Source organism: Hermetia illucens, chromosome 2, assembly GCF_905115235.1.
Source record: "Hermetia illucens chromosome 2, iHerIll2.2.curated.20191125, whole genome shotgun sequence".
Lineage (NCBI taxonomy): Eukaryota > Metazoa > Arthropoda > Insecta > Diptera > Stratiomyidae > Hermetia > Hermetia illucens.
Genome location: NC_051850.1, coordinates 97,149,187 through 97,170,563, shown reverse-complemented (window position 1 = coordinate 97,170,563; position 21,377 = coordinate 97,149,187). Strand labels below are relative to the sequence as shown.

At 39.8% G+C, this 21,377-nt stretch overlaps 2 protein-coding genes across 6 annotated transcripts in view; one reads left to right on the top strand and one right to left on the bottom strand.

The window, feature by feature from the left end:
* LOC119647934 (tetraspanin-18) overlaps positions 1 to 21,377 on the bottom strand; it is a 145,051-nt gene that overhangs the window by 97,527 nt on the left and 26,147 nt on the right. The window contains exon 2 of one of the 3 annotated variants that reach the window (XM_038049276.1): positions 2,360 to 2,393. The exons of 1 other annotated variant lie outside the window; for it this stretch is intronic. The gene's annotated coding sequence lies outside the window, so the exon portion shown is untranslated. Of the gene's footprint in view, positions 1 to 2,359; positions 2,404 to 21,377 lie in introns of those variants that run through there. One more of the 3 variants, XM_038049277.1, reaches the window with a different exon arrangement.
* LOC119647935 lies at positions 3,885 to 4,865 on the top strand. Of its 3 annotated transcripts, none has more exons than XM_038049279.1 (5): positions 3,885 to 4,109; positions 4,243 to 4,336; positions 4,416 to 4,504; positions 4,632 to 4,711; positions 4,786 to 4,865. In XM_038049279.1, exons 2-5 carry the CDS (start codon positions 4,286 to 4,288, stop codon positions 4,830 to 4,832), a joined length of 267 nt encoding a protein of 88 aa, XP_037905207.1. In that variant the 5' UTR covers positions 3,885 to 4,109; positions 4,243 to 4,285; the 3' UTR covers positions 4,833 to 4,865. The 3 variants fall into 3 exon arrangements, 2 of the variants coding, with proteins under 2 accessions (XP_037905207.1, XP_037905206.1); XM_038049278.1 differs by having other exon boundaries at positions 3,885 to 4,179; XR_005248968.1 differs by having other exon boundaries at positions 4,459 to 4,856.

The window sequence follows — 21,377 nt, the reverse complement described above, 5'->3', positions numbered from 1 at the left end:
CAAAACTTCAATGGAGTTCGAACAACAAATACTGTTAATATCATTTTGCAGCCTCCTTACCCAAAGTATTAAAAATTATATATTATTTAGATAATATTTATGTTATATTATATTATTTATTTATCACGACGAGGCGACCCCACTTATGAACGGGACAAAGGCTGAAGAAAAGGAAAAGAAGAAAAAGAAGATTTATTTATTTATTTCAAAGAAAAATACGAGAGTATATCTTACATTTATTTTATTAAATGTTACTGTTCATGCAAGAAATAACAAGGGCATTCTAGCAAGAGAAATAAATCGCGGGCTAACCCATATTTCTGCTTCGACGCGTACTGGGCCACAAACAAAGGAAATAGAGTATGTATATTATTGATGATTACTTCTGTTTTCGGGTGCTATTTTGCACATTTAATTATCTATTAGCTAGAAATACTTATATATTGCTGAGCTAAACAAAAACTGAAAAAAAGCCTGAATTGGCTTTGGCACCCAAGCAATAGACCATCCTATAGAGTGGTTATGTCTATAAACCGAGCACAGCAGTTGCTTCCAGTTCTTCTTTTCTACGAATACCGGAGAAGAACCCAACAAATGAATAAGGACAAACTTACAACACTTTGGGATGTATGGTTTTTACTATTAGATCAGCTCAGAATACGTTGCGAGGTATCTGCATTTATAACTAAAGATGGGCAATTGGCGGAAATGCGAAAAGGATGCTCGTTCAGGCAATATGTAGCATCGAAAGTAGCGAATTTGCGATGCCGATAATGCTTTGGTTCTATAAGGGGAAGTGTATTTAGATAAATAGTCAAATAAGCCGAGAGCGTCAAAATACATTATAGGTGTCATGATGATTCTTTTACTTCTATCGATGGAGCAGTAAGGGAGATATATCAAAAGAATTGCTAAAAGTGAAAAGTCGGCGGTTGACATTTTCGAAAAGTTGGTGAAAACTTACACTTGTCGAGGAAAATCATTAGGATAGCCATTAACATTTTTACTATGGCGAATGTAGCAGGGTTAGTTAGTTGTATGTTTGGAGAAAAGTTTTCACGATTACTTGCCATAAAGTTGCCGGATAATCTCTTTATTGACCACATCCAAATTACCCCGAATATGCCGGAAAGTGTACGGACGGATATGCAAACTGTTGAACATCAAGTAATTCAGGCTGAGAGAATTCGATGTTCTACTCGGAAAAGGACGACAAAAAGGTAACAAAGTTAGCAAATTTTGTTGTAATTGTAGGGGAGGAGTTTGCAGCAACTCCTCAATATTTTGCGCAAAAAGGATTTCTGAAGTCAAAATGTTTCGGGAGATAAATAATGAATATTAATTTTATTACTAAAATGTAGTTTTCTATTTGTTTCCGTGTATTTTTAAGGTTCTATGGAAAATAATTCCGTTATTGCCTCTGCCTTCCACACGCACTATATTATATATGGAAAATCACTCTCCCAAGTTTGATGGGACTCCAAGTATTATTAATAAAGTTTCAATAGGATAAAGTTGTCTTTTGCGTTAATATATATGCAACATATGCACGGAAAATGTCAGTATCATGTTAGAATGTCTGGTATATTTATATATACACTGCCAATGTAATTAAACAAATGGAACCATCGGTCACTCAAATATTCTTGCACAAAATATCCACAAAGCCTTTTGTAACTGGAGCGACGAGTTTCCGGTTCCCAACTTGTTGCGTATGTTTTTTGAAAAGAAAAGTGAAAAATAGCAAGCATTTTCAGTTCTTCTTATAAGATGTATAGGAAATTCTTGGAGTCTCAGAATGTGAGTGCGAATAATATTCAACGTTAATACGCCCATACCTTACACCAAAGCTTGGCCGGAGCTAGAAATTTTTCTTTAAGGATTGAGGGATCCTAAGTGGGACCAAATGGAGAATAACTAGCTCCCACATATACACATGCATAATATAATAGTTTCTTGCAATGGGCCGTTTCATTTAGGCGGAAGATGTAGAATAATTCTTTTCTCAGGCATCCAAGTAGGCAGTGACTTCACTGAAACTGTTTTCATTACAAATCTGAAGTTTTGCTTCATGAATATTGAATGTTCTTTCGAATTAAAACAACGTGGGAGCAATTTTAGCGGTTAATTGTAACAGGGTTTTTATCAGATTATCCGAATTTACCGCACTTGCGAAGATTTCTCGATCTGGACTAGCTAAACTACATTATTTAGCATTGCAAATCGATCTTTCTCCATCAGCATATTTGCGACCTGACTTACTCACTTAAACTTGTTTACAATCGGTTTTCTCTCCGTCTATAAAACGCGCGTACAATTCCTGGAAAAGTTTACACTCATTGATAAGTTAGAAACTTACCTGCCTATGCCTTCGTTGGGTTAAACGAGGACTCCTCATACATGCAAAAGGAAACGTGAAAAATATTGACTAATATTTTTCAAAAAAGCTCTTAATTTTGATATTAATTATAAAGAGGCAGAAACAAAAAACCAAAAGAAAAGCACGTTTTTCTATCTTTTAAATTTACTAGTAATTCCTTATGCTCATCTAAGAAGTGGAAAGTATATAGATCATAATGTAGTGAACGATACTGGAAAGTTTGGTGGAAATCCTACTAGTATTAATAAAGTTACCGTAAGTCTAATTGCGTCTTTCGTGTAAGTTTGCCGCATCCCAGGACATTATATGTGAAATGTTGATGTCACATTAAAGTGGGTAGCCTGACTTACACAATGCATTTACTCCGTGAAATTGGAACTGTAAATCGGAACGTCATGCAAAGAAATATAAATATGTTTCATATCCGCCCAGATTCCAGTTTCCCACTGACTTAAGTTCGTTAGCCACTTTGCTAGAGTAAACATTTCCTTCCATACTGAATATTTCAATAGTAAAATGATATAGGCCTTCGCATAAACAAAAGGTGCCAGATTTCAATGACCCCGGGATTATTTCAGCATCATGTTTTACCATTTTTGAATTTGCTAATTGTAACAACTACTGTTTCTGAGATTATTGAGTTAACCTAATAATTTGGTATGTTTTCTGTCTGATGAGCACTACTCAGTGATTTCGGATTAGAATTTAATACTTCGCGACATGTTTGCAAATTTTTTCTCATCATCATTTTAAATCGAAGCAGATGTTAAATCTTGGCACAAAGGACAATGATTGCTTTCTTAGATCATCACGAATATTGGGGAATATACGAGCTTGAAAGTTTCGAGGTTTTACGTTTACGATTCCGATAAGTCTCGGCAATCACGGGTATTTTTCCACCATTATTTAGTCTATTCGGATTAAAGCATATGAAGACATATAAGATGCTACATGTATATACGACGATATCGATATCGAATAAGAACAATTTGGATGTCGATCAGTCTTACCTGTCTTAACTTATTAGTTAAATTTTGACCGATGAGTAAACATTACATTTGCCAATGGCAGCCCTGCTTAGGAGAAAATCTTATATTGACATGCTTGTCACAACACCGGCGACAAAGAAACTCATGTGACCCAGTATCAGATCACCAAAGGCAAGATTGTGATAATGAGGAAGAGCTATTTGATAGCTGGCCAAGCGACTTGCATGCATATACCAAGTATCACGGTGAAAGGGGCTTCGTATTCGATTGGCATCTCCGATCGTGACATTCGATCAACCTGGCGAAGCACGACTATGCAGATTCATAGCTGCACAATGTTCCATTGTTATAATTCCATTTACCGAGTAATCATATTTTATTGGGTTTGAGTATAATTTCACCTACTAGAGTACACAATGAAAATACAACCGAATGTAAATAAATGGGAATGATTTAGTGGCCAAGGCCGAGAGTGGTGGTCAATTCTTGTGTGGCGGATCGATTGCCGTTCGCTATCAAGTTACACTCTGAAATTTAATACAATTAACTTTTCAGATCGTGTCATTGAGAAAACCGTTCCAAGATACTCGAAGCAACTACGCTTGAAGTAAATTATCTTTTGTGGGTATCGAACATCTATTTACACTTCAGTCGATGAAAAATTTGGAGTTCGCTGCAGGCAGGTGCATGAAGAATTTATCTCAGTTTGGCTGGATGTGGAATAATTTGACCTAAATAAGGTAATAGCTCTAAATGGTTTGTGATTGATGTAACGCCTTGTTTGAAATTGTGGTGTGATATGAGCGTTGGGTATGTGTAGGAAAATGATATAACAAATGGTTGCATCAGTCTCGTTACTGCTTCTACTTTTAGGTATGATCACCAAAGAGATGTTAATCTTCACTTAACTGAATACATGGGTTCAGGTAGGCCATTACTTCTAGCCGCTTCGAAGAAACCTATACCGGTAATTTCCGCTATTTATGAATCCGCTTTATGAAATTTCCCAAAAATGAATTAACCCTGGAGAACCCTTTCAATTTTAGATTGAACCTATTGGATTCAGTTTTCAAACTTTTCTTTTATTAGGAGTTAATCTTCAACTACGAATAGATATGACTGATACTACTGCCAGGTATAATCATCATTTTACAACAAATCGCTCGACTACAAGCCTTCACTACCGCGAAAACTAGTGTCATTGACATTCGAGAAATAAGGCTAACGTCTTAAAAAAAAGTAATTTTTCCTCTATTCTTTAGCTTTGGGGGCAAAGTTGGTCACGATCTTTTCAAATATGAAATTTATATCGTTTGGCTCAATCCACTTGATGAAAAATTAGGTAATTGTGCTCCGGATTCCATACATTGTCACTGTTTGTAAACGACATAACACTCATTAAAATTTGTTTACAAGATTTTAGACTTGCTTGCGGTAATCGAATTTATTCAGGCCACGTTTGAAGTAAGAAGCGAACACATGAGAAAGTGAAAAGCTAAATGCATTTGCATACAATAAATAATTTGCAAAAGTGAAACAGAATGTTTTATACTTTCATAAATGTATGTGTGATTAGTTAATATTGCAACTGTTCACAAAAGCGTGTTTTTGAAGTACATTTTATTTTCAACCAAATTTTTAACATGGTTCCGTATGTAACTTGGGAAATCTGAATCGTTCTGTAGCTACAAAGTTCTAAGTTCAAAGACCAAATAAGAATAATCCAAAAATACGCATAACAAGCTGAAGAATAAATGTGTTTAAATCGAGGATTTATAATTTAAGAACGAATCCTAGTCAAGATCTTTTTACTCTTTGGTTTTACAAACTCCTAACATTTTGAAAATGAGGTTACTCTGACTTATTGGGCCCTTTCAAGAGTGGTAAAGTAGCCCTGACTCGATATACGTTTCGGTACTCATGAGCAATCCTGTAATTGCCTTTTCGGCAGTAGAATATGGAACAATGAGCCCAGCTTTTTATTTTGAAAATCTTAAAGATATTTAAAAGAAGCAAACAATTTTGGAAACTCAAGAACTAGTGAATGGACCTCCGTTGAATTGAACATGGTTTTGACATATATTACATAGCAAGTGCTCGTCGCTTCAGGTAAGAACGGTTTTGTGTATTTCTTCTTCAATTCTTTCTCTGTAAGAGCTACAACGTAGCTTGTAATGTATATGAATTTAGCATTTTATACTACACGTTTTAGTGTGATATTGATATTTAGTGTTTTGCCTTGCAGTAAATTTATACGTAAGAGACAATTTCGAGCTACTACAACCTTGTCAGTAATAGTTGGATTTTCACTAAATTCATGCAAATATATCATGCTTTATATCATAACTTATATTACTACGAAATTTCATGATTCTAAGCTGAACTTGAAACGAGTTTGCAATTACTAAAAATTATTGTAATATACTATTATTAACAGGCACAATCAGAACTGTCCAGAACTGAGTTATTTAAATATCTCGGATCAACGCTATCAGTCAATGGATAACTGCGTTATGAAATTGCTTCATCCATTAACGCAACCAGGATCAAGTGGCGTTCCACGACTGGTCTTCTTTGCGATCGATGTATCAATGCACGTCTCAAATCTAAAATTTACCGCAATGTCGTCTGTCCTGTCGCCCTCTATAGTTCCGAGGGTTGACCGCCTATAAAAGACAGTGAACGGCGTCTTGCGGTAATATCGCATTGTTACAGACGCGATATCTGTTGGGCTATCCAGTATTGTCATTACTTTCTAACAAGTAGCTTTAGTATCATCGAATATTTCTCATAAATGTTGAGTAAAAATGAATAAATAAAATTAAACGGTTTGACAAAATTATTTCCTTAGCCAATGGGCTAACAATTTGATTAACAAGTCGGGAAACCGAAAGCTAGGCGCTTCAGATATGAAAGGTTTTGTTTTTTTTGTATAAAACAAAACCTTATTAAAATCGGTTTACCGGCTGTCTGTCTGTCAGTCACACACATTTTTCTCGGAGACGGTTAGAGCGATTGACACCAAATTTGGTAAAAACGTGGGAACTGTAAACGCTCACGCATACAGTGAATTATATTACGTCGAACTTGAGGGGGGGAGTGTGTGTGTGGGGTATCAAATGAAAGGTCTCGGTCAATACTTTCTGAGCCGTTCTTAGTTTTGACATTTGCTGGAAAGGTGGGGAGTGCGGGGGTTGAAAGTGATTATTTCTTTAAAGGGCCCATTCTCAGAAACTACCCAACCGAAAAATCTGAAAAAAATCAGGAGACTGCCACTATATGGTACTTAGGTTCCAAAATACCTTCCATACAGATATCCTTTCAAATGAAGTTAATAATAGTACATTATTAAAATTTTTAGTAATTGGCTGCACAACCCCACTTAATTTCATCCTAGTGTCACGAAATTGCGGTAATGTAAGCTATAACATAGAGCATAATGATGGAAATCGTACCATTACTAACAAAGTTATAATAGGTCAAAGTTGTCGGTTCTTTACAAATTCAAGACTATGAATGTCAATATCATTCGAAATGGATTCTCTCACATAATACATGCAAATTTACGTGCTACGTACTAATGGGGCAAATGCACACTTAAATGGCTTTATATAAGAAATACACAAAACCTTTCATACCTGAAGCGTCCAGCTTCCAGTTTCTCGAATTGTTTAAGCAAGAATTTCATGAATATTCTAGAAATAAATGAAGTGAGACGGTGGAACTGTAGGGAGTACCCCCCTTCCCTCTCATATGCTTTCCAAAACCAAGTGGTAGTAGATGTAGGTGTTGGATTGTCGCTGAAAGCAACCGCAAGACAGGATCTTCTTTGCAAGATTTCGATTCATGTTAACACTTTACCGACCGGAAGCCGGATTAATAGGCTTTTAGGGACCCGTAGCGTATTAATTGGCTTGTCATGACTAACGCTTATGTACGGTTGCCATGGCGATAAATAAACAATATATGGATTTTGGTATATTATGAAAACTGGTCCCGGGGCGAAACGTGGATTGGAACCCACGATGGAGCATAAAACCTGGCAAATGACTGCTGAACCAACACCAAAAGCTCTACTACCAAACCCTATATCCACCTCCACGTGGAGCTCTTTCTTAACGAAAAGCTGCAGACGGAGAAGGATGAAGGCGAGTCTCCCGCGCCTAAAAACGGGACAAATTGTACCAACTGGTCCTCCAGGTTGGGGGTTGGATAGGGCTGACAACCCTACACGGAAAACAACTTGTTACGATGCCACAACAGGAGCCTCGGACAGGACGGATTTTAAAACGACGAACCCGGCAACGACAACGGAATAACGATTTGCGCATTTTCTCATGGAACGTGCGCTCCCTGTACAGCAGCTAGCCGATACCCTGTCTCAATATAGGGCTGATATAACAGCGTTGCAAGAGATGCGATGGACAGGGACCGGTTTCCTGGAGCAGAGCCATTACACCATATATTATAGCGGTCATCCAGTAAACCATGTGCTCGGAGTAGGTTTCTTAGTCAGCCAAAAAATGAAACCTGCTATTATCGGCTTTGAAAACATAAGCGAACGGCTATGCACTCTGCGCTTGCGAGGCAAGTTTAGAAATATAAGCCTCATAAACGTTCACGCCCCTACAGAGGAGATTGCAGAGTCGGAGAAGGATACCTTCTACGAGGCAGTAGAACGAACCCTCGAAGCCTGTCCCAGATATGATATCAAAATCATACTTGGGGATTTTAACAGCCAAGTAGGGAAGGAGCCAGTATTCAGGCGATACGTTGGCTCCCATAGCTTACACGAAAAACAAATGATAACGGACTGCGGACTATTCAATTAGCAGGGTCACACGAAATGGTTGTTGGAAGTACCTGGTTTGCGCGGAAAGCGGTCCACAAACATACGTGGGCCTCTCCAGACGGGACCACTTTCAACCAAATTGACCACGTCTTGATCGAACGCCGCCACCTCTCAGCCTTGATGAATGTCAGAACATATAGGGGGGCCAATATAGGCTCGGATCACTATCTCGTTGGCATGGTGCTCCGAGCTCGAATAACAATACCACCTAGAATCCCCTCTGACAATCAGGTGAGAGTGAACACTGAAGCCATCCACAACACAACCCTCCGCGACACCTATAAGAGGGAAATAGATGACGCAATAACCACAGTCAACAGAGGACCTGGAGATGAAGCATCAACAAATGATCTTCACAATCACCTAAAGAACGTTATCATGGATACGGCCACAAACATATTTGGCCCCAGCAGCAAAAAGAGTCGGAACAGCTGGTTTGACGATGAATGTAAGCTAGCAACGGAACGGAAGAATCCCGCATACCGAATAATGTTCCATTCTCAAAGAACGCGGGCACGCGCAGAGACTTATCACGAACTCCGTCGAGCGGAGAAGCGACTTCACAGACGGAAAAAGGAAGCCTGGGAGAACCAACAAGTCTGTGAACTAGAAAAGTACAGGGAGCAACCGCACCAGGCGCGGAAGTTTTACCAACAAGTCAGCAGGATGAAACCTTATACACCTCGATGCTCATCCTGCCGAGACAAAGAGGGAAATCTGATATCCGAGAGATTGGGCATATTAGAGCGATGGGTTGAGTACTTTGATGAGCTACTGAACAACCAGAACATCGGCGAGTTGGAGGTCCCGCCAACTGAAGACGACGGACAAATACTGCCACCACCAAGTTTAGGAGAAACAGTCCGTGCAATTCATCGGCTAAAAAATCATAGGTCGCCAGGAGCCGATGGAATTACAGCCGAATTGGTTAAATATGGAGGCGACCAGTTACACCAAGTGGTTCATCAACTTGTGCTCAAGGTATGGGACAGCGAATCAATGCCTGACGATTGGCAACGAGGCATTATCTGTCTCATACATAAAAAGGGAGATATCACACAGTGCAGCAATTATAGAGGTATCACGTTGCTGAGTACCATCTATAAGATATTCTCCACTATCTTGCTAGGCCGGATAGCCCCATACGCCCAGAACATCATTGGCCCATACCAAAGAGGCTTCACTCCAGGCAAATCAGCAACAGATCAGATTTTCTCTCTGCGGCAAGCGATGGAAAAGCTGTTGGAATATGGACAACAGTTGCATCATCTGTTCATCGACTTTAAAGCCGCCTATGATAGCATAGCCAGGGTAAAACTGTACACGGCCATGAGAGAATTCGGTATCCCGACGAAATTAATAAGACTGACTAGGCTGACTCTGACCAATGTGCGAGGCCAGATAAAAGCAGCAGGATCACTCTCAAGACCATTCGACATCAACAACGGTCTACGACAAGGGGCTGCGCTATCATGCGTCTTCTTTAACCCCTCTAGAAAATGATCCGTGATCATCATCATCATCATCCTCTTCAAGTCCACCCAATTACTGGCCTATGCTGACGATATCGACATCATGGGAAGAACCACCCGAGACGTACAAACTGCCTTCATCCAGATCGAGCAGGCGACGCGAGATCTTGGGCTGCACATCAATGAAGGTAAGACAAAGTATATGGTGGCAACGTCAGCACCGAAGACGAATCAACCAAAAACATCAAACCGCACTGGTCAAACAGAAACACGAACAAGAATAAGGATAGGAGAATACAACTACTACAACAACTATCTAGGGTCGAAAATCACAACCGATAATAGTTACGATGATGACATCCGCGCACGGTTGTTGTCAGCCAACAGAGTCTATTTCAGCTTACAAAGACTGTTCCGCTCGAAACGTCTCACCATAGGGTCAAAGCTCTTATTGTACAAGACTATGATCTTGCCAGTCCTCATGTATTCCTCGGAAACTTGGGTTCTTAGCAAGAAAAATTGCGAACTCTTGGCCGCGTTCGAGAGAAGAATCCTCCGAAGAATTTTTAGCCCCCTACATGAGGATGGACGATTCCGTAGCCTACACAATGACGAAATCTATGAGCGATACCATGACCGTCCGGTTGTGGATAAAATCCGGCTCAATAGGTTACGGTGGGCGGGTCACCTAATCCGTATGGATGAGGATGATCCCATCCGGAAAGTCTATAAGGGCAATATCTATGGTAGGAAAAGAAGACGAGGCAGACCCTGCCTAAGATGGAGCGATGGCGTAGGTCAGGACGCCAAACAGCTTTTAGGGATATTGAATTGGTGGACCTCGGCGCAAAACTGGGATGTCTGGAGTTCCTTATTAAGGCAGGCCTAGACCGGGTACCGGTTGCGCCGTTGATGATGATGATGATGAAAACTAAAAACGCTCGTCATAACAAAATAAATTTAATTTAGCATTAATATCATAAAAATAGATATTCTATTAACTCTAATTATCGCATAATAGAAAGCGGACAATTTTTGCTGATCATACAAAGTAAAATTTAAACCAAAAGAGAGCTGGCACCACGAAGAATCTGCTGCTAATCGCCCAGTCGGTAAAGTGTTAAAGGTGGCGGTTTTTTTCGCTTTTTTTTCGAATTTTGTTCTGAAGAACTGGATTAAGATACAGATAGATTCATTATTATCTTGAGCATTCGCAGTAATTTTTCGGTCCGAACGTATAGTTCCTTATTGATATACCGAGCAAGTTATACATCCATCCCCATCTCCAGTTTCGAGGAAAACGCATTTAACAGGTAGAATGCGATTTTTAACCATAAAATCTTAACTGGACCATTAATATGTTATACCTAGTTCATAAACCTTAGGTTTCTTGAAGTAAACACATGTAAAGTCTTGGCTTCAATTATTACGATTTTAGCGAAGTCATTCGAAAGTCCTTCGGACTGATAAATACGCGCTTTATTACGGCGGATAGCTGAAAGGTTAGAGCAAAAGGCTATCGTACGGAAGGTCGCGGTTCAAATTTCACTAGTGGCAGCGGGATTTTTATCGTGATTTGACATCGGATACCAGTCGACTCAGCTGTGAATGAGTACCTGAGTCAAATCAGGGTAGTAATCTCGGGCGGCCCAATGCTGACCACATTGCTTACTACAGCATACTGTAGTGTACCGTTACGATCTTGAATGAAGTGCTCTAACACACTTCAAGGCCCTGGTCCAGTATGGATTGTTACGCCAACGATTATTATTATTACGGCGATCAGCATAAACTTGGCATGTGACATTTTACCTGTTGAACACTGCAATTTTTGAACGACTCCGAATATCAAAAAATTACTTTGCCCATATATTTTACACTATATCTAGATACAATTGATGCCAAAAAAAATCGATTCCTCGGATCCGACACACGGGATGACTCCCTTAAATACATTAATGACATCAAGGGAAGGAACATAACACGTGGATACATCGATGCCCACATACAGAATAATAAACAGTTTCACTAACTACCGTAAGGCTAAAGTTAATTTTAAATTTGTGACAAAAATTCTAATCTTGCGAAAATAATTACTGGATGAAATGTCTTCGGTAAAAAATTAACTTATAAAAAAAGATTATCAGTTTCTTGTTACAAAGAATTTACAAAAGTCTGATAAAATTGACGGGACTATTAAAGTGGGTTCATTGAGCAATCTGAGTCGCTAATTTCTTTAATAATTTCTCATCTGTGTTACCTTCGTGTGTTAAAGTCGGCGATAAATCGTACAGCATTTCGTGCATGTGAGTAGTTTCCTTTCACCCAGCGGACGGTGGCGCATATTCAAGTTTTACAACATTTCAAATTACCACGTCCGTCGGCTATTTTCAATATTGCATCACGGTTTGCATTATAAAACGAAATATTTGCATCGTTTTTTGTTTATTTGTAACTCACCTGAAAAGATCCATTAAAAAAAGAAATTGTTTAGCGCATTATCAAGGCATAAAAAGAGTAATTTAATCAATTGAACATACATTGCTACTATTTCAAGTCTTAATTGTTTTGAATTCATCCGTGATGTAATTGTGGCTATCATGAGCATTTCTTTGCATCTGATGGCTCTTTTAGAGGAGTACCATTTTGACCACAGGCGCAGAACGAACATGCATAAAAAGACGCTTGTATTTCTGGTATGACTGTTGTCCAGCTGGAGGAACAAGTTAAATGTTACAAGTAGAAAGCTAGTGGAGCTGCTTAGAGCATATACATACATATGCCCATTTCTAGATACGCATGTTGAGTTTGATATGTTTTGCGGCATGCACATAGGAGACAAGTTGGGTGGAGTGAGTCAGTTTAGGGCTGCATATGTAATCGACTGCATGAAATCCATATAAGTATTAAATTAATTTGGTTGGAATTGCTTAAAGATTGCTGCATTGGCACTAGGGAACTTGCTTACGAAAGAATTTCGACCATAAACATCGTCGAATCATTAAAGTCATTTTTGTCGCTTTTAGTGAAAAATGCAACATCCAAATTCATAAGAACTCGAAGCTAGGAAGACCACCACCGAGAGCAATGTTACCTCTCAGCAGTCGAGATTAGTCGCAGGACTCGGAAAGGAATACGGATAGTCCCCGGATCGATATAAATCCTGCTGTTGTAAAAGACAAATGAAGCAGGCAGCAGACTAGAACGTCGTTTCTTTCACTGCGGGTTCATCAAGGAGGGGTAAAAAATCCAAAACTGATATGGGGCATAAAGTGGTCCTAAATTAGGGCAATAGAGTAAAAAACAAGTCGGAATACCGGAAGCTCGCGCTTCGGATATAAAGGTTTTGTGTCTATCTTATGTAAGAAATTTCAACGCACATTTTTCTATCCGTATATAGCTACAAATCCATATTTTTCCAAACTACGAGACATACGTACATATCACAGCCATAGATATTACGGTCACCCAAAACAAACAAACTGCCTATTTCCGAATACTGTACACATATATGCACGTAGATAAATTGATCGTACCCATATTTCCGATTTACGTCTTATATCTATCTGAATTAGGCACTACCCGCAAAGTTCATTAGCACGCATATATTATATACCTACATACATACATGTTTGGTTGACAAATAACTAAAAAACTAAAACAAAATAATTCTCTGGGACCCAATTCATAAGAACTCATTTTGTTGTGGTATTGACGAATTGATATGTGATGATGACGTCATGCAGGTTGTAGAGTGCACGAAATTCACAAAAAATTGTAAAGTTTCACCCCCTATAACTTTGTCAATAATAATTGCATTTTCTTCAAACTTGACCAAACTGTGCAGTATGTTCTTCATTACACGCGTGCCAAATTTTGTACTTCTGGGAGGAACATAAGGGGAGTGCCGGGTAAATTTCTAAAATGTAGAAATATACTATTATTAACTTTATTTGTGCAGATATCGAAATCGGATATATTTTGAGGCCTAGATTCCGTAGAGATGCACCACTGTGATTTTTTTCAGATTTTTCGGTTGGATAGGTTCTGAGAACGAGACCAGTTACACTTTTTGGGGGTCATATTTTGAGCCCTCACTCCCCTATGTTTCATCCAATGTCAAATATTGAACCAGTTTCCAAAAGTACTAATTGAGACCTTTAATTTGATACCCCAGATGGCTACATTCTGTAAAAAAAAATGTGCACCCTCCATTCACATGTATGGGGAGCACCCCCTTAAACTTAACACAAGATGGCGCCCCTTACTGCATGTAAAAGGAACACCAGAATACATACTCTCAGGAATTTTCGTGACAATCAGTCCAGCCGTTTCCGAATAAATCGGGTGTGACAGATAGACAGACAGACAGATAGACGGACATACGGACAGACTTAAAAAGCAGGTGATACCTCCTCAACATAAGATAGATGAGGTCCAAAAAAAAGAAGATTCGTCCGGAAATAATAATTGTTTTCAAGAAAGTTGATACGAGTATATTTGACGATCGCAAAGTCGAAGCCGATCCAGAATTAACAGACTTGGGCGGTATTGTGAGTCATACCAGGCTTACGCAGGAAGCGGATCTGTTGTTGGAGTTAAACGAACTTTAAAAATGTATGCTGGGCAAAGGGAAAGATGGAGTGGACTACCGGCACGTTGCATGTAGTGACAGTTGTCCGGCATATGGGGACCTGAATCGTAAAGCTAAATGAGATTGATACAAAACAACCTGAACCATTGCGAGGCAGTTCAAGACGTACTGTCGCAAACCATTTGAGCCGAATATGGATGTGGCGGCAATCTACGAACCTTAATTTACGATAATGCTAAGTGGGTGAAAGACTCGTCTGCAAAAGCAGTGATATGGGCATGCGGAAGGTAAACCGTGCAAGAAATAATGATATCCCCAGGAGCCGGCATTATAAGGGCAAAAGTCAACGGCGTCCATATCTATGTTTACACAAAAAACCTTATTAGAATCGGTTTACTGTCTGTCTGCCTCTCTGTCCGTCACCCGCATTTTTCTCGGATTGACACCAAATTTGATAGAAAGATGGGAACTGTGGACGCTCACGCATATAATGAGTTACATCCTTTTACGTCGAATTTAAGGGGGGGTCCCCATACATGCAAAAGGGGGTGTACATTTTTTTTTCATCAAATATAGTCATGTGGGGTATCAAATTAAAGGTCTCGGCTAGTACTTTTCGAAGCCGGTCTTAGTTTCGACATTTGTTGGAAAGGTGGGGAGTGCGGGGGGTTCAAAGTGACCATTTTTTTAACGAACCCATTCTCAGAAACTACCCCACCGAAAAATCTTAAAAAAAATAGGGGGCTGCCACTATATGGTGCCTAGGCTGATACTGATACTGATACCTTTTCAAATAAAGTTAGTAATAGTACATTATTATTATTTTTAGTAATTGGCAGGGAAACCCCCCTTAAGTTCACCCTAGAATCATGAAATTGTACAATAATGTAGCCTACATCATAGAGCATGATCTTGCCAAATTTTGTGAAAATCGAACTATTACTAACAAAGTTATAATAGGTCAAAGCTGTCGCTTCTATGCAAATTCAAGACTTTGAGTGTCAATATCACTTGAAAGTGGGTATATGCATATATTACGTGCTACATACTAATTGGACAAATAGAGATTTATATAAAAGAAATACACAAAACCTTTCATACCTGAAGCGTCTAACTTCCGGTTTACCGCCTTGTTTTTATTTGCTGTATCCTGTAATAATGTTCAACTCTTGTTGTAGAGGTAGATGGTGGACTAGAACGCCGTGGAAAAGGAAATTGGAATTTAGTTAGCTATGTACGAGTAAAAAGTTTCACGCATAAGAAAAACAAAGAGCCGTTCATACCTGGAGTATCTAACTTTCCAAACTGTTGAAATATTGATAGGAGGCGTTCTTATGTAAGCGATAAAAGTGCGGGCTAATTAAAAACAAGTTGGGAAACCGGAAGCTGGGCACTTCAGGTATGAAAGGTTTTGTTTGCTTCTTGTGTGAGTATATTTGAGTGTAGAACTATCTCATTTGTACGTAGCCCGTTCAGAATATGCATTTATGTTAGCATGTGAGATTTAGTACTTCGGGTTGTAAATTTACACGGTAAAGACAACTTTGAGCTACTGTAACTTTGTTACTAATGGTATGATTTGGTCAAACTTGGAGATGATATCATCATCATCATCAACGGCGCAACAACCGGTATCCGGTCTAGGCCTGCCTTAATAAGGAACTCCAGACATCCCGGTTTTGCGCCGAGGTCCACCAATTCGATATCCCTAAAAGCTGTCTGGCGTCCTGACCGACACAATCGCTCCATCTTAGGAAGGGCCTGCCTCGTCTTCTTTTTCTACCATAGATATTGCCCTTATAGACTTTCCGAGTGGGATCATCCTCATCCCGCCCACCGTAACCTATTGAGCCGGATTTTATCCACAACCGGACGGTCATGGTATCGCTCATAGATTTCGTCATTGTGTAGGCTACGGAATCGTCCATCCTCATGTAGGGGGCCAAAAATTCTTCGGAGGATTCTTCTCTCGAACGCGGCCAAGAGTTCGCAATTTTTCTTGCTAAGAACCCAAGTTTCCGAGGAATACATGAGGACCGGCAAGATCATAGTCTTGTACAGTAAGAGCTTTGACCCTATGGTGAGACGTTTCGAGCGGAAGTCTTTGTAAGCTGAAATAGGCTTTGTTGGCTGACAACAACCGTGTGGAGATGATATGCTTCATATTATATTTCATACTACTACCAACTTTGATGATCGGCTGATGAAGCTCACTATTATATCAGCTGATCGCACTATTCACTTCTTCACCGCGTATGCACCACAGACAGGCCGACCAGATGCCGAGAAAGATGCCTTCTGGCAACTTCTCGATGAAAAGATTTGTCACGTGCCTGCTGACGATTACATAATCATTGCCGGCGACCTTAATGGTCATGTGGGTGAAAAGGCAGACGGTAACAGGTGCCATGGGGGAAAGGGGTTCGGAGCGCGCAATGAAGGTGGCGAGCGTATAATCGATTTTGCGACCTTGTACTTATGAATACATGGTTCATCAAACGATTGTCTCATCTTCCCACATTTTATAGTGGGAACAATAAAACGCAAATCGACTATATTCTCATAAGACGCCAACATTTTACCACTGTCACTGATTGCAAAGTCGTTCCCTATGAGACCATCGCACCTCAGCATCGGCCGTTGATTGCTGTCCTGCGAATTAAGCCACCGATAAAACGGCGTGAGGAACGCACTGGCCCGCCGCGCATTAAATGGTGGCCATTTGGTGAGAAGAATGAAGAAACGGTCTCACTCATACGATTGCCAACCATTACGAATGTGGAAGAATCATGGAACCAAATGAAAGACACGATCCACAAAGCGGCCTCTGCAACCCTCGGGGTCACCAAGCCGGGTAAGCGGTACATCAACCGAGATACTTGGCTTTGGAATGATGATGTTGAAATGAAGGTCCGTGAAAAGAAACGCCTCTACCACAAATTTCTCGACGATAAAACGCCTGCTAATTGGCAAATTTATAAGAATGCCAACCGGGAAGCAAAGAAAGCGGTCGCTGTCACCCGAGCGAACCATTTCAAAAATCTTTACGATAAACTGGACACTCGGGATGGCGAGAGAGATCTGTATCGACTTGCTAAAAGCCGTAATGAACGCACACAGGATATTGAACACTTCTGTTGTGTTAATGACAAGAACGATACTTTGCTTACCAACCGTCGAGCCGCAACGGATAGATGGCGAGAATACTTCGAGCAGATTTCAACTGAAGAATTTGCTCATCCTCCACTTCCACAATCATTGCCGACATTTGGAGCAGTTCCACCAGTCAGCGCAACTGAAGTCGAAGAGGCAATAAAACAAATGAAATCGGGGAAAGCAACAGGACCTGACGACATCGCATCTGAGCTCTGGAAAGCGAAGAGCTGGGACCCAACACTGTGGCTCAGTGAATTCTTTAACCGGATTATTCAGGAAGGAAGAACACCATCTGACTGGCAAGAAAGTACCACTGTTCCAATATGGAAAAAGAAAGGTAGCCCAGCAGAATGTTCAAATTACCGTCCGATCCGGTTACTTTCCCATACCATGAAGATTTTTGAACGCATTCTTGACAACCGTATTCGCGAAATCGTTGAAATAACCGTGAATCAAGCCGGATTTGTCAAGAACTGCGGAACTACTGACGCAATACACGCTGCGCGGTTACTCATGGAGAAACACCGTGAGAAGCATCGCCCTCTTTACATTGCCTTTCTGGATCTAGAGAAAGCGTTTGACCGTGTACCACACGAACTCATCTGGTATGCTTTACGACAACACTTCGTGCCAGAAGAACTCGTGCGCTGGGTTCAATTGCTCTACCACGATCCGAAAAGTAAAGTTCGAAGTATGGCGGGTGTATCAAAACCGTTTCGTGTCTCTGTTGGAGTTCATCAAGAAAGTGCCCTCTCACCACTCCTCTTTGTCCTTGTTATGGACACCGTCACACGGGATATCCAACGTCCAGGGCCCCACACACTGCTTTATGCAGATGATGTTTTCCTAGCATCTGATAGCAAAAATGATCTCGAGCAACTTGTTCAAAAATGGAATGATCGCCTCATGCAACACGGTCTCAGATTGAATTTAAACAAAACTGAATTTTTGACGACCGATCCCCATGAAATAGGCACAATTACTGTCAGCGGCAGTGATCTGCCCAGAACTGAGCGATTTAAATACCTCGGGTCAACGCTATCAGCCAATGGAGAGCTGCGTTATGAAATTTCTTCACGCATTAACGCAACCTGGATGAAGTGGCGTTCCACAACTGGTGTCCTTTGTGATCGACGTATCAACGAACGTCTCAAATCTAAAATTTACCGCAATGTCGTCCGTCCAGTCGCTCTCTATGGTTCTGAGTGTTGGCCGACCATAAAAGACAATGAACGGCGTCTCGCGGTAATGGAGACGAAGATGCTACGTTGGACTAGTGGCGTCACACGTTTAGATCACATCCGAAATGAGGATATCCGCCATCGTTATGGGGTTGCACCGATCGTGGAAAAGTTGCGAGAGAGGCGTCTTCGATGGTGTGGTCACGTAATTCGTGCAAACGAGAATTCACTTGCAAAGATTGGTCTGAACATCGAAGTCGATGGTAAACGACCAAAAGGCAGACCTAAGCAACGGTGGCTTGATACGCTGGATGGGGATTTGAAAGCCTCGAGATTGCACCCAGATCAGGCATTCGATAGAGCCAAATGGCGAAGCCGATCACGACGAGCCGACCCCGCTTGTGAACGGGACAAAGGCTGAAGAAAAAGAAGATACTACTACCAACTTTTATAACTCTGAGATAAACTTGAGGGGGGTTTTACTCAATTTTCACAAATATAATATACCATTATTAACTTAATTTGAACAGATATCGATATGGCGAGTATTTCGAAGCCTGGACACCATATAAAGGCAGCTTCATGATTTTTTCAGATTTCTCGGTTGACCAGTTTCTCAGAATGGGTCCGTTAAAGAAATCATCACTTTCCGCCCCTCCCACTCCCCGCCTTTTTAACAAATCTCAAAACTAAGATGGGTCTTGTTGGGACTATGTTTGGTGAAAAAAATGTTACACCCCCTTTTTATATGTATGGGGACCCCGCGTAAATCTCAACGTAGGAGAATATCACTCACTGTATGTATGGGGGTCCACAGGTCCCACCTTTTCACCAAATTTGGTGTCGATCGGTATAGCCATTTCTGAGAAAAGTGCCTGTGACAGACAGACAGACAGAAAGACATTGAACCGATTTTAATAAGGTTTTGTTTTGCAAACAAAATTTTAAAAACCACGCCTTTACCAACATACACAGTCTTTTGAAGATAACAATACGAATTGATTAAAGTTTACGGTTGACCACAACTCTATATGAGCAATGACGTGTTTTATGACGAATCAATTGAGATGTCAAGTTTCTAGGATCACATGCTCAAAAATTGTGGAAAATAAATGAAACACGTTATTGGATAGTCCATTTCCAGCCGCATAGAATGGTATGAATATCTTTTTACGTAAGGTTCTCTTTCAGGGCGAAATTGGCCTTCAAAATCGGCTGGAATATCTGACCTTTGGACCTTGACCCCTCAATTGAATCTGAAAAAATTACCTGCTCAGTCATTAGATCTCAATTGCATAGAAAATCGATTGCACATCATAAGATTACATATGGATCTGGGGTACTAAGTCGAGAGATAAAGGAACGAAATAACTACCGCAAATTGGACAATGTTGCTGACTTAAACAAATGGAAAAAATGCTCATTATTTTCATTTGAAGTCTCTTCTCGTTGCTGAATTTTATTTCAATCCATTTAAAGTAGGAAGTGATGATTAAGAGTGGCCAATAATAATATTAAACCTAGACAATTCTTGCTCAATTAGAAGTGTATATATTTTATATATATAGGAATAGTAACTTGGCTATAGACTACACCACCAAAGCTATTAAGGCCCATTTTATATTATCATAGACAACAAAGCAGTTACTAATCAATGTCGCAGGTAATGCAATTTTTACTTCTACGCGTTTATAAAGCATTTTGTAATAAACCACAAATTGATTTCTTGAAGACACCTCTGGCATCGTTAAATACAGTTGCATAAAGTGAAAGTCAAGCTACTTGATGGGTATCAGACAATGTCATCAAATTTTCATAGCAAACAAAACACTTTTCCTATCAAATTCCCACTAAGGTTTATGACTCGATAATCATCACAACTGGATCCGGGTTGTGAGATTACTTTTCTCTAATCTCAATTGGTAGCTTTATGCAAAATTTTTCAGGATGAAATGCTTTGTGGTTTGCGATATTTTCTTAGTTTTGCGAAATAAAACTGCGAAGATAGTTTGTCAACACACCCGTTACTAACAATTCAGCCATCTCGATCTCAGCCCACTACCATACAGAAGATTGTTGCCTCAAGTAAGTAATTAAATTTGTTGATTAATTTTTTTTTTAACCTCCACATTATATTTTTTGTTTATTTATTTCTAATCAAACGGTAATTAGAAAAACTGGAAACTAGACGCTTCAGGTATGAGATGTTTCCGTACTCCTTATGTACGAACATTTCGGAGCATTGTCCAGTCAGTTCTTAATTTATATGTATGTATTTATGTATGCAGTATATATAATATTTTCACCTCAAATTAACGACATTCCAGATGAAAATTATTTTTTCGCGTCTTTTCTCGAAAATACATTTTTTGAACAAGTTGACATGATTCTGAAGGATCTATTCGACCAATTTGGCTCAAATGAGGTATTATTGTACATAGGTTTAGTTATAGTCCTTATGAATTTTCATTAATATTTAACAATTTTACTAGTGATATAACTCAATCCTTAATTGGTGTCGATATTTTTAGATACGTACTTGATGTCTGGTCCAAATTGACACAAATTATCATAGAAAAAAGCAGCTCAAAAGTATCTCAAAAATACCCTAAACCGACTGCACGCGTTATTTCCCTTCCCCTCAGTGCTCAAACTGTAAAAGCTATCCACATGGATACTTATACCGCCTTCCAAGCAACTAACATTCTCCATTTCTTCTCTATCACTAACAAGTTCATCATCAGATAATCTCC